The sequence below is a fragment of the Hipposideros armiger genome, unplaced genomic scaffold, assembly GCF_001890085.2.
Source record: "Hipposideros armiger isolate ML-2016 unplaced genomic scaffold, ASM189008v1 scaffold_1418, whole genome shotgun sequence".
Classification (NCBI taxonomy): domain Eukaryota; kingdom Metazoa; phylum Chordata; class Mammalia; order Chiroptera; family Hipposideridae; genus Hipposideros; species Hipposideros armiger.
In genome coordinates this window covers 53,138-67,532 of record NW_017732768.1, presented here as the reverse complement: position 1 = coordinate 67,532, position 14,395 = coordinate 53,138, and the positions used below count along the sequence as shown (strand labels likewise).

General features: G+C 34.8%; 1 protein-coding gene across 1 annotated transcript in view; it reads right to left on the bottom strand.

Moving 5' to 3' along the window:
- Nucleotides 1-12,018, bottom strand: part of LOC109377489 (low-density lipoprotein receptor-related protein 1B-like) — a 177,006-nt gene extending 164,988 nt beyond the window's left edge. The window contains exons 1-4 of the mRNA XM_019633851.1: nt 11,901-12,018; nt 11,612-11,763; nt 11,191-11,315; nt 9,642-10,013 (exon numbers count right to left, since the gene is read on the bottom strand). Coding sequence (XP_019489396.1) covers nt 9,642-10,013; nt 11,191-11,315; nt 11,612-11,763; nt 11,901-11,999 — 748 coding nt within the window. The 5' untranslated portion in view covers nt 12,000-12,018. The remainder of the gene's footprint in view (nt 1-9,641; nt 10,014-11,190; nt 11,316-11,611; nt 11,764-11,900) is intronic.
- Nucleotides 12,019-14,395: the final 2,377 nt, after the last annotated feature.

Here is a 14,395-nt window from a genome sequence, read left to right as displayed (position 1 = left end):
AACCAGGTACTTAGGTTGAAAAACTCAGAATAGCAAGTAGAATATGTAGATAAGAATTCTTGATTTCTGGTAAACTTTGTTTATTGCATTAGAAGACTAAAACCCTGAGCACATTTCAGTGGGTATGTAAAATTAAAATATCTTGCCCCTTGAAGCAATAGAGGCAACTTCACTGCTACAAATTATAACCATCTTTCGAGAGGGACCTTGGGTTCACTTGCATCCTTGCCTATTTCCACAGGTGCTCTAGTGTTTCCTTAATAATTTTGAATTCATCATCCTGCCCCTCAAAGACCTATTTATAATTCACAGTACATTGATTTCATCTGCTGAATTTATGCCATAAATCTCTCAGAAGGAAAGGAAGGTTCTAATATGTATACATTCTTTTATTACTTCCTATGAAAAAATGCCTCTTGTAACACTGCATCGCAGATTTTTTTTCCTTTAGTTGCCATTTACAATTTCCTCATTCAGGTCAAAACTACAAAAACTACAAAAAAAATGTTTTTTTCAGGCACATTGTTACACAGAAATGTGGGGTGATTAAAGTGGCTTAATAAGAACTAATCATGAAGGACTTGTGAGAAAAATTCAGCATTATTTGAGCTAAACCCGAAAACCTTTATCTTCTTCAAGGTGACAGAATCAAATCAGTGCCATTAAATCCACTAACCCTTCCTTCCACAGTTTTGTCGTATCTTTCCCCGGTAGATAATCCCTGTCTCATTTCATTTCTTCACTATGAAATATAGACTGATTTACAGCTTATGTAAAGAGCAAGATATTTTTGTCACAGATCACTATTGGTTGTCAAGCAACATTATATATAAAAGAAACAAACAAACAAAAAAGAAAGTGAGTTTCAAAAAGCCAGGCCACAGGTCGGCCGAATGGTGCGATGGTTGGGAGCTGGCTTGGGACGCCGGAGTGCCCTGGTTCGGATCCCACATATGAGGGCCAGTGACACTGCCCTCCACAGCTGAGATGCTGAGCGGCAGCTCAACCTGGAGCTGGGCTGCCCTGGGTCGCCGGCAATGGTGTGGTATGCGGCCCCTGTGGCAGTGGGTTGCCATGGGCTACCGTGTGTGGCCAGCAGCCAGCGTGAGCGGCCATCCAGAGGCCAGCGGCTGATCTGCCTCTCCCGGGAAGAGTGCAGTGATGGTGCCAACTTGGGCCAGTGAAGCGGTGTCTTCCACAGCTGGACTGAGGAGCAGAATGACAGTGACTTGTCTGTTCCCGTTCCCCCAATTGCCCAGTGCTGTTCCCATCCCCCAATTCCCCAATAAAAAATCTTAAAAAAAAAAAAAGCCAGGCCACATTTTAATCTATTATTTAGGAGGTTCTAGAGACAGACTAATAATCACTTACACAATTGTGTTGATCACAGAAGTTGACACCTCTTCCCCTTCCTATACCTGTGCAGCCCCTTCGCAGCTCCTCCCAGATTCTCCATTCCCTGAAACTGGACTTTGCCATGTGACTTGCCTTAACCAATGAGACTTTAGTAAAAATGGTTTGTAAAATGTTTCCTTTTGGAGCCAGCTCTTTCTTGGAACCTTGAACCATGACAAGCTAGCCTGTTGGATAATGAGAGATCTGTGGCCCAGTAACCCAGAACACAGACTGTCTGATGCCAGACATATGAAGGAGACCATCCTCCATCATCCATCTACCATCCGATCTGCCAGCTGGCCAGAGAGCTGAACAGCTGACACAGACCAGAAGAACCACCCCACCAATCCATACGATAGTAGGATAAATAAATAAGCAGTTGTTGTTTCAAGACATTGAATTCTGGGATGCTTTATTATGGAATTAAAGCTAATTCATATAAACTAATCTCTTAACTCCTAGACTAGCAGTTAAAAAAAGCAAATATATGCAGTTAAATTTAAACTGACATTTAATATAGAAATGACTCTGATCAGGGATTAGTAATCTGATGAGCCCAGCCTCACTCACCTGCTGAGACCTTGCTTAGCAATAATTCAATACTGGGGTATTAACTCATATCTGAATCGCTATCTGCTCCCTAAGTCCACCTATCATCTCTATAATTTCTCTATCTGATGAAAGATGTATCAGTTTGCCAGGCTCCTTTCCATCCTTCTGTCCATTCTTAATCAGACTCACTAACTATAACAATTTTAGAGCCTTCCATATGTTTCTTAGTAAAGTTTAAGTATTGTAATAAACATTAGCCCTAACTTTCTTCCACATGGACATGATACATCAGCTTTGATTTGCAAACAAAAATTTTATCAGACCATCTAACATGATCTAAACCTGTCACCTTTGCAGAAAGCTTTTCAGTCTTCTGTCTCATTGAGGCTTTAATTCTCAGCATCGGACTCCTAGCACTTGCCCATATTGCTGTCTTCTCCTTGTAGTGGTATCAGCTATTCAGACACATATATGAAGAAATGGGCAGCTCTGAGGCTCTGAAAAATCCTAATACTATGACTGAATGCTCTTGACTTATCTTTGTCAATTCTTTGCCTCCAAGACCTGATCATACATCATATTGTACGGGCTCAAAAGTCTGATGTTTTAGTCATTCTCACTGCTTTGTATTTCTCCTCTGTTTATCATTTAAAGAAAATGTTATCTTGGTTTTTAAAATCAGCAATCTCTTCTTGATCTTCATGTTTTTAAAATAATTTATCAATCACTACTGTTTTTAAAGTGAGAGACAGCCTCAAACTGTAAATTTTCAACATTGTCTTGGCCAGAGGTTTTGGCTTTTTATAATGAAAAGTGAACAACCATAACATTTCCTCTTTCCATACTTTGACTTCCCAGAGGTTAGAAGTAAGACCTTTTCATCTCTATTCACCCATACCTAATAACCTATGGCACTCTTTAAACACTTAATACATACTTAATTGTATCCAATGCACCCTGCAATCCCCTATTTAAACCTCAGAGCAAAACATTCATTCTATATAAACTAGGAAGATAAGGGAGAGAGCTGTCATCCTTCCTTTCCCCATATTCAGATATATGAAGGATGTCAGTCTAAATCTAATTTGTAAAAGTATTTAAAACTCTTTGATATCTTTAAATACTTAAACATTTCCATGAAGTTTTTGTAGAGGTAAGTGGTAAAAGATGCAATAAAATGAATTGTATTAAACCAGAGTTATTAAAATAGAATTCCAGGAGAAAAATAAATTTTACATCATACTTGTATTAATTTCTGTGTGCCAGAAAACCATTTGCGGGGGGTTGTATTACTTTGTTGTCTATTATTTTGTTTTTATTTTTTGGTCTAGCAAATCAAACTAGAAATTATCTTATACAACTTCAAATGGTTAAACAAATTAGCAACTTCTCGGTGCGGGTGGGAGACAGTAAAGAGAGTATATAGAAAAGTTCATGTAAATTATCAATGTAAACCAATCTTAATTAATTTTCAAATTCTAATCTGACCTTAATACACCTCACACCTATAATTATTATATAATTACAATAACTTTATTATTTAATTACTCTAATGCATAGTCTAAAAATAATTTTGGACAAAGATAATCAACCTGATTCACAAATGTATCACAACTACAGCAATATAATGTTTTCAATTAAATAAAATTATGCTTATTTATAAATACTTTACATACCCTTTCTCATAAAACCTGCACAACAAATTTATAAGTTGGGTTCCATTTTGTAAGTCAGCAAATTGATAGTATCACAGAGGAAATAAAGAGCAAACTGGAATTTTATTTTATACATAATATACACACATGCACATATTTACCTAATTTTAAAAGTTAATAATGTAATATACCCAAAACTCTTCAGTTGTACACTTTTAATGTGTGAATGGTATAGTATGTAAAATATATCTCAATACATTTTTTTTTAATGCTTCTTATTTTGGCAGACCGAATTCTTCACTATTGGTGCCTCCACAGGACTCCGGCTTCATCTAACACAATTCACACCACACAACCCATGTTTTAATCATACCAAATGATAAGTGACTCCTTGTCTACCACGTGCTTTTTCATGTCTTTATGCTAAAATTTTTTGAGCCCTTAATCAAGAAGGATAGTTCGCAATCTTTTTTTTTTTGTAAAGATTTTTATTGGGGAATTGGGGAAAGGGGAACAGACAAGTTGCTGTCATTTTGTTCTTCAGTCTAGTTGTGGAGGACGTTGCTTCACTGGCCCAAGTTGGCACCATCATTGCGCTCTTCCCCAGGCGAGGCAGATAAGTCGCAGGCTTCTGGACGGCCACTCATGCTGGCTGCTGGCCGCTCACGGTGGCTGCTGGCTACACACGGTAGCCCGAGGCAACCCACGTGCCGTCGCTGGTGACTCACGGCAGCCCAGCTCCAGGTCGAGCTGTTGTTCAGCATCTTAGCTATGGAGGGCAGTGTCACTGGCTCTCATATGTGGGATCCGAACCGGGGCCGTCTGGCATCCCAAACCAGTTCTCAACCATCGTGTCACTCAGCCGGTCCAGTTTGCAATCTTTTTGATCTGATGTGTTTTACAATCTTAAAAGTTATCAAGGGGATGGCCGAGTGGTGCAATGGTTAGGAGCTGGCTTGGGATGCCAGAGGGCCCCGGTTCGGATCCCACATATGAGGGCCAGTGACACTGCCCTCCACAGCTAAGATGCTGAACAACAGCTCAACCTGGAGCTGGGCTGCCGTGAGTTGCCGGCAATGGCATAGGCTGCAGCCCCTGCGGCAGTGGGTTGTCATGGGCTACTGTGTGTAGCCAGCAGCCAGCGTGAGTGGCCAGCAGCCGCTGGGAGCGGCCGTCCAGAAGTCGGCGACTGATGTGCCTCGCCTGGAAGGAGCAATGATAGTGCCAACTTGGGCCAGTGAAGCAACGTCCTCCACAACTAGACTGAAGAACATAATGACAGCAAATTGTCTGTTTCCCTTCCCCCGATTCCCCAGCGCTGTTCCCATCCCCCCAATTCCCCAATAAAAATCTTTTAAAAAATAAAAAGTTATCAAGGAATCCAGGGTCATTGTGTGTAGGTGAGTTTATATCTTTAGTTATTTACCATATTAGACATTTAAACTGAAAACTTTGTTTTAAGTATGTATTCATTTATTTTAAAATAACAAAAATGTATTGATTGCATATTAATATTAATAACATATGAGAAAAAAGCTGTATTATTTTTTAACGAGAAGGCATTGTCTTATACCTTTACAAATCTGTTTCATGTCTTGATTACTAGAAATCATCTGGATGCTCAGATCTACTTCTTCATCCTATCTCTTGTGTTGTTTTAGTTGAAGTATGTAAAGAAAATCCAGTCTCACACAGCTAGGAAGTTGAAAAAGGGTGTTCTTTTATACTATACCAACACAAGACAAGTGGTAGTTACTTAAAGTTTAGTGTCAGTGTGGTATTAGAAACCACAGTGATGAACTTTTCATATTCTATTACTTTAAAATTCATTGATATATCTTGCACTTTGAATGGAACATTTCCCCGTGTATGATTTTATCATGTCATTTGGAAAATATTTATTTACCAAGTTATGCATAGCTTTCAAATATTGACACATGGCATTGGGGAGTACATCCAAAATCACATTAGTAATATCACCACCCATGTCATTAGAATAACCTATAAATATTGGGAAGATATTGAGCCTATTGTGGAGCATGCAGTTTTACAAAATTTTAACTTTTACCTCAAAGCTTGATTTTCATTATTTGCAACAAATACTATAGGTCCTTTTCCTTGTAGTGACAGACTCATTGTATTCATTTTTTAGAGTATGTCTGCAACACACCTAGGTTTGAGTGACTGCAATTTGTCTGTTCCTCATCCTTTCAAGTAAAAAAAAAATGGTGTTCCTTAAAACAACCATGGACTCTGATAATCACACATATACATGGTTTCCTTCAGGTAACCATAGCACTTAGAATGTAACAGAAGTGCCTTGTGTGCATTTCATCAGACAGAATATTAAAAGGATGTGTACTGAAGGATCAAGGTATAATTGTTTTACTCTTTCTTCAAAGATGTCTTAAATGAAAATGGCTCTTTTGTTTCCCTACTATTAAGTGGCAGTGAAAAGTACAGTGACTACTAGTACAATTTGGTGCTATTGTTTTGATTAGTGCTAGTGTATCAGTAATTTAACCACCACTGCTTGTGTACCATCAGTGCTAATGTCAACATAGAGAAAAAAAGGTGAATATCTAGTATTATTATGAAAATTGTTTGATCTCTGAGACTCCTTGAACATGTATTGGGGATCCCCAGAGTACCACATTTGAGAGCCACAGGTCTGCGATTATTATTCCTTCTGTCCTCCTCTTCCTGGCCCAACCAAAAGGCAGACACCTAGTGATGCTTTCAATTTCCACAACTCAGGTCAGTGGGATTCTCTACCCTTCCCCAGGCAGACTGTGTTTATTCTCTAGGCCTTTGGTATCTTGTACATTCTATTAAATTTCAATGTTTGTTTATTTGTAGTTGTATTCTGAAACTGTGGCCTCTAATGTCTATCAGTTTATATTCACCTTTACTTCCAGGGTTCCTGACAAAAATTTGGAGCACATGAAAATGAATGAATAAGTTAATTAATATGCTATGGATATAATATGAGCATTTCCAACTGAATTGCATAAGTCTAGGAAAATGGAGGACCAAAGTGTATTATAATGTAAACTTCATAGAGGTATACTGTAAGAATCAACAAATCTCAAATATGTCTGAACTCTATGATCAGTACAGTTGTAGTTGCACTTACAGAGAGGCAGGCAGAGAGAGAGAGAGAGAGAGAGAGAGAGAGAGAGAGAGAGAGAGAGAAAGAGAGAGAGAAAAGCCAAAATGTTATGTGCTGGAATATACAAATTGGTATAAAATTATCCATAAGTATCCTAACCTGGGGAATAAAGAAACAAAAATGTATATTTGTAAAGTATATGGTTGACTCCTTTGGAAAGGCCGAATAAGATTTGAATAGGCAAAGAGGATTGTGAAGGATATTAAACATTAAAAGAAAAAATAACAGTGGTGGGTATAACATGGAATGAAAATGTACAATATGAAGTTTGGTCTAAAATATCTATTTTTACACAAGTAAACAGAATCTCACTCACTAGCAGGTAAATGTATATTAACATAAGTTGACTGTTTTGCCTATTAGATAGTCATAAGAAAAAATTATAAAATCATTATTGGCAAAAGTGTGGAAAAATAGCCTGTTTTATAGACAGTTTATAAAAAAATGTAAATTATTATAACCTGGTCTTTTGGAGAGAAAGTTGATTAACTATAAACAATAAAATAAACACTCATTTTTCCTGATATATCTCCTCAGGAAATGGAAACAAAAGAAAATATAAACAACCGGGAGTACATCAAACTGAAAAGTTTCTGAATGGCAAAGTAAACCACCAACAAAACGAAAAGACAGCCTACTGAATGGGAGAAGATATTCACCATGATAAATCTGATAAGGGGTTAATATCCAAAATTTATGAAGGACTCATACAACTCAACACCAAAAAAAGAAACAATTCAATTAAAAACTGGTCCGAGAACCTGAATAGACATTTCTCCAAAGAGAACATACAGATGGCCAACAGACATGAAAAGATGCTCAACATCACTAATCATCAGAGAAATGCAAGTTAAAACCACAACGAGACATCACCACACACCTGTCAGAATGGCTATCATCAATAAATCAAAAAACAAGCGTTGGTGAGGATGCAGAGAAAAGCGAACCCTCATGCACTATTGGTGGGAATGTAGACTGGTGCAGCCACTATGGAAAACAGTATGGAGATTCCGCAACAAATTAAAAATAGGACTACTTTATGACCCAGCAATACCACTCCTGGGTATTTATATGAAGAAATCCACAATACTAATTCAAAAAGATATATGCACTTCCATGTTCACTGCAGCACTATTTATAATAGCCAAGATATGAGGCAATCTAAGTGTCCATCAATAGATGATTGGATAAAGCAGAGGTGGTACATTTATACAATAGAGTATTACTCGGTCATTATAAAGAATGAAATCTTACCATGAATGATCTATCCACAGATGGACCTAGGGGGTATTATACTAAGTGAAATAAGTCAAATTGAGAAAGGCAATTACCATATGGTCTCATTTGTATGTGGAATTTAAAGAACATAAAAACAGAAACAGATTCACTGATACAGAGAACAGACTGATAGTTGACAGAGGGGAGGGAATTGGAGGACAGGGTGTAAAAGATGAAGAGATTAAGAAATACAAATTATTAGTCACAAAATAGCCATGGGGATATAAAGTACAGCATAGAAAACATAGTCAATAATATTGCAACAACTATGTATAGTGCCAGGTCGGTACCAGACTAATAGGAGGGATCAATTCATTAATTATATAAATGTCTAACCACTATGATGTGCACCAGAAAAAAATATAAAATAATATTGATTGTCTACTGTAACTGAAAAATAATTAAAACAAAAATAAAACAAAGAGTCCTTGAATTTGGAATTCTATTTCTAGGATTCCATGCTAAAAAAAAAAACACAAAAAACATATGTGAATGAACGTATTTATATGTGCCAATGTTCATTGTGACATTGTAGGTAATGATGAGGCACCAGAAACAACATAAATGTTTATCAATAAGAAAATGGTTAAATAAATTAGTTTATCCTTAGTATAGAATTAGGAATAGGCTTTCAAAACAATAAGACAGTGTCTTATGTATCAAAATGAAAGCTTTAAAAGATATATTGTTAGTGGAAAAAAAGTAGCTGAATAATGCATACAGGATAATTCTATTTTTGAAATTAGATACTGTACAGACACGCATACATAAAGAAAATTCTGGAGGTGTTACAGTCATCAATTATAAGTAGTAAATGGAATTTATGTTGCACCAATGAATCAGAATTTTCATTTTTAAATCCATATTACTTAGACATTTTATGATAAATTTATATAGTATTTTGCAATTTAAAAAGTAATAAAATTATTGACCTCAGTATAGTGAAATTGGAAAAGTAGGGAATATGCAGAAATCATATAGCGATAGTAAAAAGAGATGTTTATGAGGAATATGAAGATAGTACTTGCAAAAGTTGGATACCAGTAAAGACATTTCTCTAAGTTATGTGGATAATCTTCATACTATGCTTGAGTAAATATTTAAAATATTTAAAAATATTAGATTGTTCCTTTAATAACATTTGTCATCGCAACTGTATATGTACACACATACACAAAAGCAAAACAATCTCTGATATTTGTTTGAGAAAATGCAATTCAGTGAATATAATTAGCCAGATATTCTTAAAGATATAATGTCAACCACTGGAAGAAAATAAAATTAGTAATTTTTGCACTAAAAAATTATTTCCCATGAATTTTAATATGCTTACTTATAAGAAACACTGTGAAGAAATATATTAAAAGTTCCATGAGTAGAAACTAATAATCATAATATACATGGTGTACATCCTAGCAGTTAATTGCTTCTTTGGCTTTTGGGAGGTTGGATGATGTAGTTGAATTTGTTCTTGAATATAAACTCTAGGAAAATATAATTGCTACATGGAATTACTATTCTAATTTCTCCACTAATCCAAATGATACCCATTTCCATCAAACTATTCAAAAATAAGTTGTTGTACTTACTTTCAACAATTACTTGTCTGTCTTCCCAGTTATCTTTAATAAGCTGTATATTTCCAAAGTGTGCATCGCTGTAAAAGATCCGGTTGGTTCCTCTTCTTCTTTGATTATAGTCAAAAGCTAAGGCTATGACATTCTTGAAATAATGTGGATTCTCATATGGCCTTATTGGTGAATTTAAATTGGTTTCATCAGAAAGATGTATACTTTTTAATATTGTTCTCCCTGAATAAAGCAAATAGCCTTCATGTCTTAGGCAAGTAACTCCATCCTCTGCCAAATATCCATGGGCACAAGAACAAGTTCTCCAGGAATTTCCTCTATAAAGACACAGTTGCTGACACCCACCATTGTCCCTGGCACAAATATTGGTCCCTGAGGATGAAAGCATAAATAAATAAAACACAAATACACACGTTTTTTCCTCTTTAATTTTTCAAATATTTTTAATAGAAATATTAAAATTTTAGTGTTGAATATTCTGGTTTTTATTCTTAATTTTTAGACTGGTCAGTAAAAAAAATCAAACACTATAAAGTACTTATTTTTTTTAATCATACGGGTTTAAAATCTTGTATTTGTTTTATCAAAAATCACATTCTTCTGCTTTTCTCACTATCCAAATAAAAGCATTAAAAAAAAACCCCAGCTAGTTAAATGTATAACTCTTTTTTGATACTTGATACTGAGATTATAATAGGTATATATATTGTAATCTTTAGCATAATTAACAGATTCATTCACTCAAAACATGAACTGAATTCACCACAAAACATGTACTATTTAAACTCTATATCTACAAAGTACATAAGTTATCAAAGGAACTGATGGCTCTAATGGGCCTAATTCCTAAGTATCTGGGCATAAGGTTTTTACTCCAGTTTTGAGTGAAGATGCGATATGCTATTAAGATTTCTCCATCAGGCTAACTCTGCTCTATGTATCCCTCATCATCATCACTGAAAATATTATATCTTCTTTTGATGTCAAGAAAATTAAATAAAATTTATTTTATTGAACATAAAATTGACAGTATTTTAGTGGAGCTACTTTTTTAATATCCAAATCACTGTCATCTCAGTTTCAAAATATACATTTTAAGGAAGTTATAACTTCAACATATTTCACACTAACAGCAACCTTCTGGAGCCATAATCACCTTAAATACTAAAATATGATAAAAAACAAACATTTTGGCTGCTTTTTACTGTCTCGTATCCTAATTGAGTTTTGTACTTTGCATTGACTATGTGTATTTATCAAGTTTTTCTGTATTTCTTAGCCCAAACCTATATTTAGAAGACATGTCAGGCATATAATCTGTCCATATATATGCATTGTCCTAGTTAAAAATATCTATATATGAACCATTATATATTCATTTCATTAGGCTACTACATGAATTTTGTAGAAAATTCGATGCACACACTCACAAAAAGAGTTTTGAGGTTGTGGATTGATGTAAGAATCCCTAACCTAACTTTGATAAAAACATTTTAAAAATAAGAGAAAGACATGCCATACAATGTACTTATGATATAAGGATGCTGACCTTTCTCTCTTACTCGGTTAAAGACTTTAACCTCCTTCAGGTTGACTCCAAGGCCCATTCTCATGGTTATGGTTTCCGTGGCATCATTCTTGTGGCCCCTTCTGATGGATCCATTGGCATGTGCTCTGCCAAGAAGAGAACATACATGATCAACACTCTTTAATTAATTCAAATCAAGCCAGTTATTTAAGCTGAAGATAACAGATGGCCCAGCAGAAGGGAAAGACACCAACTTTAGTCTGTGACATTGAATTGGTTGAGCTTGGAATAAAGAGAGTGTTTGCCTTTCCCGTGGAAATTACATGGGTTTTTGAGATCCTTTTTGTGACCTTGCTATGGAATGGTGAATCCTACAAGGGTGAAGTGAACTGGCACTGAAATAACATTTTGAGACTTGGATACTTATAAAAAAATAAATTACCTGTCAGACCAGTAGATGTAAGCCCCAAAGACTGCAACTGAGAACATATCCACATTGCTCCCTGACAGTACCACTTCACGATTCCCTCCAGTCTCAAGGTCAATTCTTTCTATTTTGTCTGTACGAGCATCGCACCAGTACAATTTATTTTCCTAAAGATCAATTAAAAGGTAATATGATAAGCTGTTTTTGATTACGTGTTTAAGGAAATAAGAGAACACTAAAAGTGGACTAAAGCAAGTTGGCAGTTAAAGCACTTTAAATACTTAAGAAAATAAATCCAACAGACCTCATAGTCAATGGATATGCCATTCGGCCATGCAATCCCCATGCTGACGAGGACAACCTTCTCCGAGCCATCCAAGCGAGCCTTTCCAATGCAGGGCATCTGTCCCCATTCAGTCCAGAATAAGTAGCTGAAATTAAATTGTTGATTTATAGTAATTGACAGATGAACACAAAAAAGACATATTATTATTAACAGTAGCAGTAATATTCAAACTAACAGGACAAAACTAATATATTCTACAATGAATATACATACTTTCATGTGTTTTGTTTGCAATAAAATATTTTTTATTGTAAAACAAAGTTTAACCATTCATAGAATTTACCAGGATGGATTCAAATCCTACCAAATGCCTCTAGCACATGCTGTTCCTTGTCTGAAATTCTCTCTTGCAACCCGCTTGCCTAATTTGCTTCTGTTTTCCATACCTCAAACATCATTTCCTTCAAGAAACCTTCAGCATTCTCTCTGATTATTGCATCATGTACTCTGCTTCATAACATGCATTAGGGTGGCAAATTTACACTTTGGCAAATTTACACCCGTATTTCTTTACTATGTTATTTTCATTAATATTTTTGCCCCCACTAGACTGTAAACTCAATGAAGACAGTGATCATTTCTCTTGTTCATTCACTATTACACCTATAACACTAGGTAATCAGAAAATTCTAAAAATAATAATTAGTGACAGGTAAATATTTAACTTATGAGTGTATACATATGAATGCATTATAAGTTATAGTTCTGTTCACTTAGGCAGCTAAATATAACTATTCAAATTTGAATTTTATAAATTATCATGTGAAGCTATCTTAAAACATGGATTCATACAAAAGGAGACATTCCTATTTTAGCAATTTTGTAATATAAAGTTTAATATGGAAGGAATGTGGAGAAAATAAAACATAGAAAATCCAGCACATGGTGAAATAAATCAACATGTCAAAAAAGAAAAACAGAAGGTATATAATCCATGTTTTGTTTCACTTATTTATTCAACAATTGTAATATTTATAATATAACAAAAATATACACTTTTACATAAATAAGATTCATCTTTTGAAATTATGTCAGTTGAAATTTTTATTTAACTGTTAGATAACAACAATAACTAAAGTTGAGAAAAATATGGCAATTGGTGATTCAGGCAAAAAATGGGTGTACGGTCTATGCATATTTGAATATATATGCATGATTAATCAAACATAAAAAGAAAAGTGAGATTGCATAGAGAAAAATCAAAGACCTACATTCATATCTTATAGCCTGGAGCTATTACTTACCCATAAAAAGATATTTAAACTACATGAAAATATATGTATTACATTTATGCATATTGTTTTGATTTATTTTAAAAGTTGATTTTTTCCCCCTGAACATTCTGTGAAAAATAACCATGTTGCACTTTTACAACCAGACAAAAAAGAGGCATAGCTAGAATCCCAAGTATATTAATCCTTAAAAAAGTTTCATTCATATTTACAAGGTCTATAAACCAGAGAGGGATAACTTTGTAGCAAGAAATCCAACAGATATTTTATTGGTTAGATCTAGGATGAAGCAGGCATGAAAATATCTATAGTTGCATTAAACATTTTTAAAATCTTCAAGGAGACTCTCAATATATTAAAAAATATTAAAAGTAAAATAACTATTAAACCAGAAGGTAAATTTTGTTGCTCCACTTAACTTTCTAAGGAACAATTTTAGCATTAACAATGCTCTTAAAATGACTAGTCAGTCACTGTTAAAATGGCAGGGGGTGTTACACTGTGAAGGAGGACTTTTGGGACCCAGGTCAGGCATGTGGTCACTTATTCAATCCAATTTTTGTCATCTATTTTGATATTCTCCAAAGTTCAAATATGAATGGGAATGTGAACAGTACTTTTATTTAATAGTAATCTGTTTTCAAATGAACTAAATGAGTAATGGAAATATTATTTTGAGTGAGTAGGCTGAATCAGCCATTTATCACAGTTAGCCCTTAGCCTCAGAGCTTTGGAAATTGTTTGTCATTAAGCTCGTGATCTATAGTCACACAGCTGAGAAGGGTCCAAGTCAGGAGCTGCACTCAGGCTTTCCCATCCTAGACCTGTATTGTCCTCTCTAGAATACGTTGTGTCACCAAATGTAAATATAATACAAAAGTATAATAATCTTATATAAAATGCTACTTTTCCATAGGTATAAGGAGTATAACAAAGATCTTCATACCTAAAAACAGAAAACAAAACATGAAAAGGCTCTTAGCACTCAGAAACAAGTACTTCTCTTTTTTCCAAAGTAGTCCCTATGCGTTTTAAATTTAAAATATTTTCATGCAGGAGGCTTGCATGAATTGGCAATAAAATTAGGGATAAAAATTATTCAAAATAAAACTACCCTGAATACAGATTTTATGCAAAATTTCAGTAGCAATTTGATAAGCTATCATAATATATGCAGAAAAATCTGACTGCAAAAATCACTTTTATCGCTAATTTATTGAC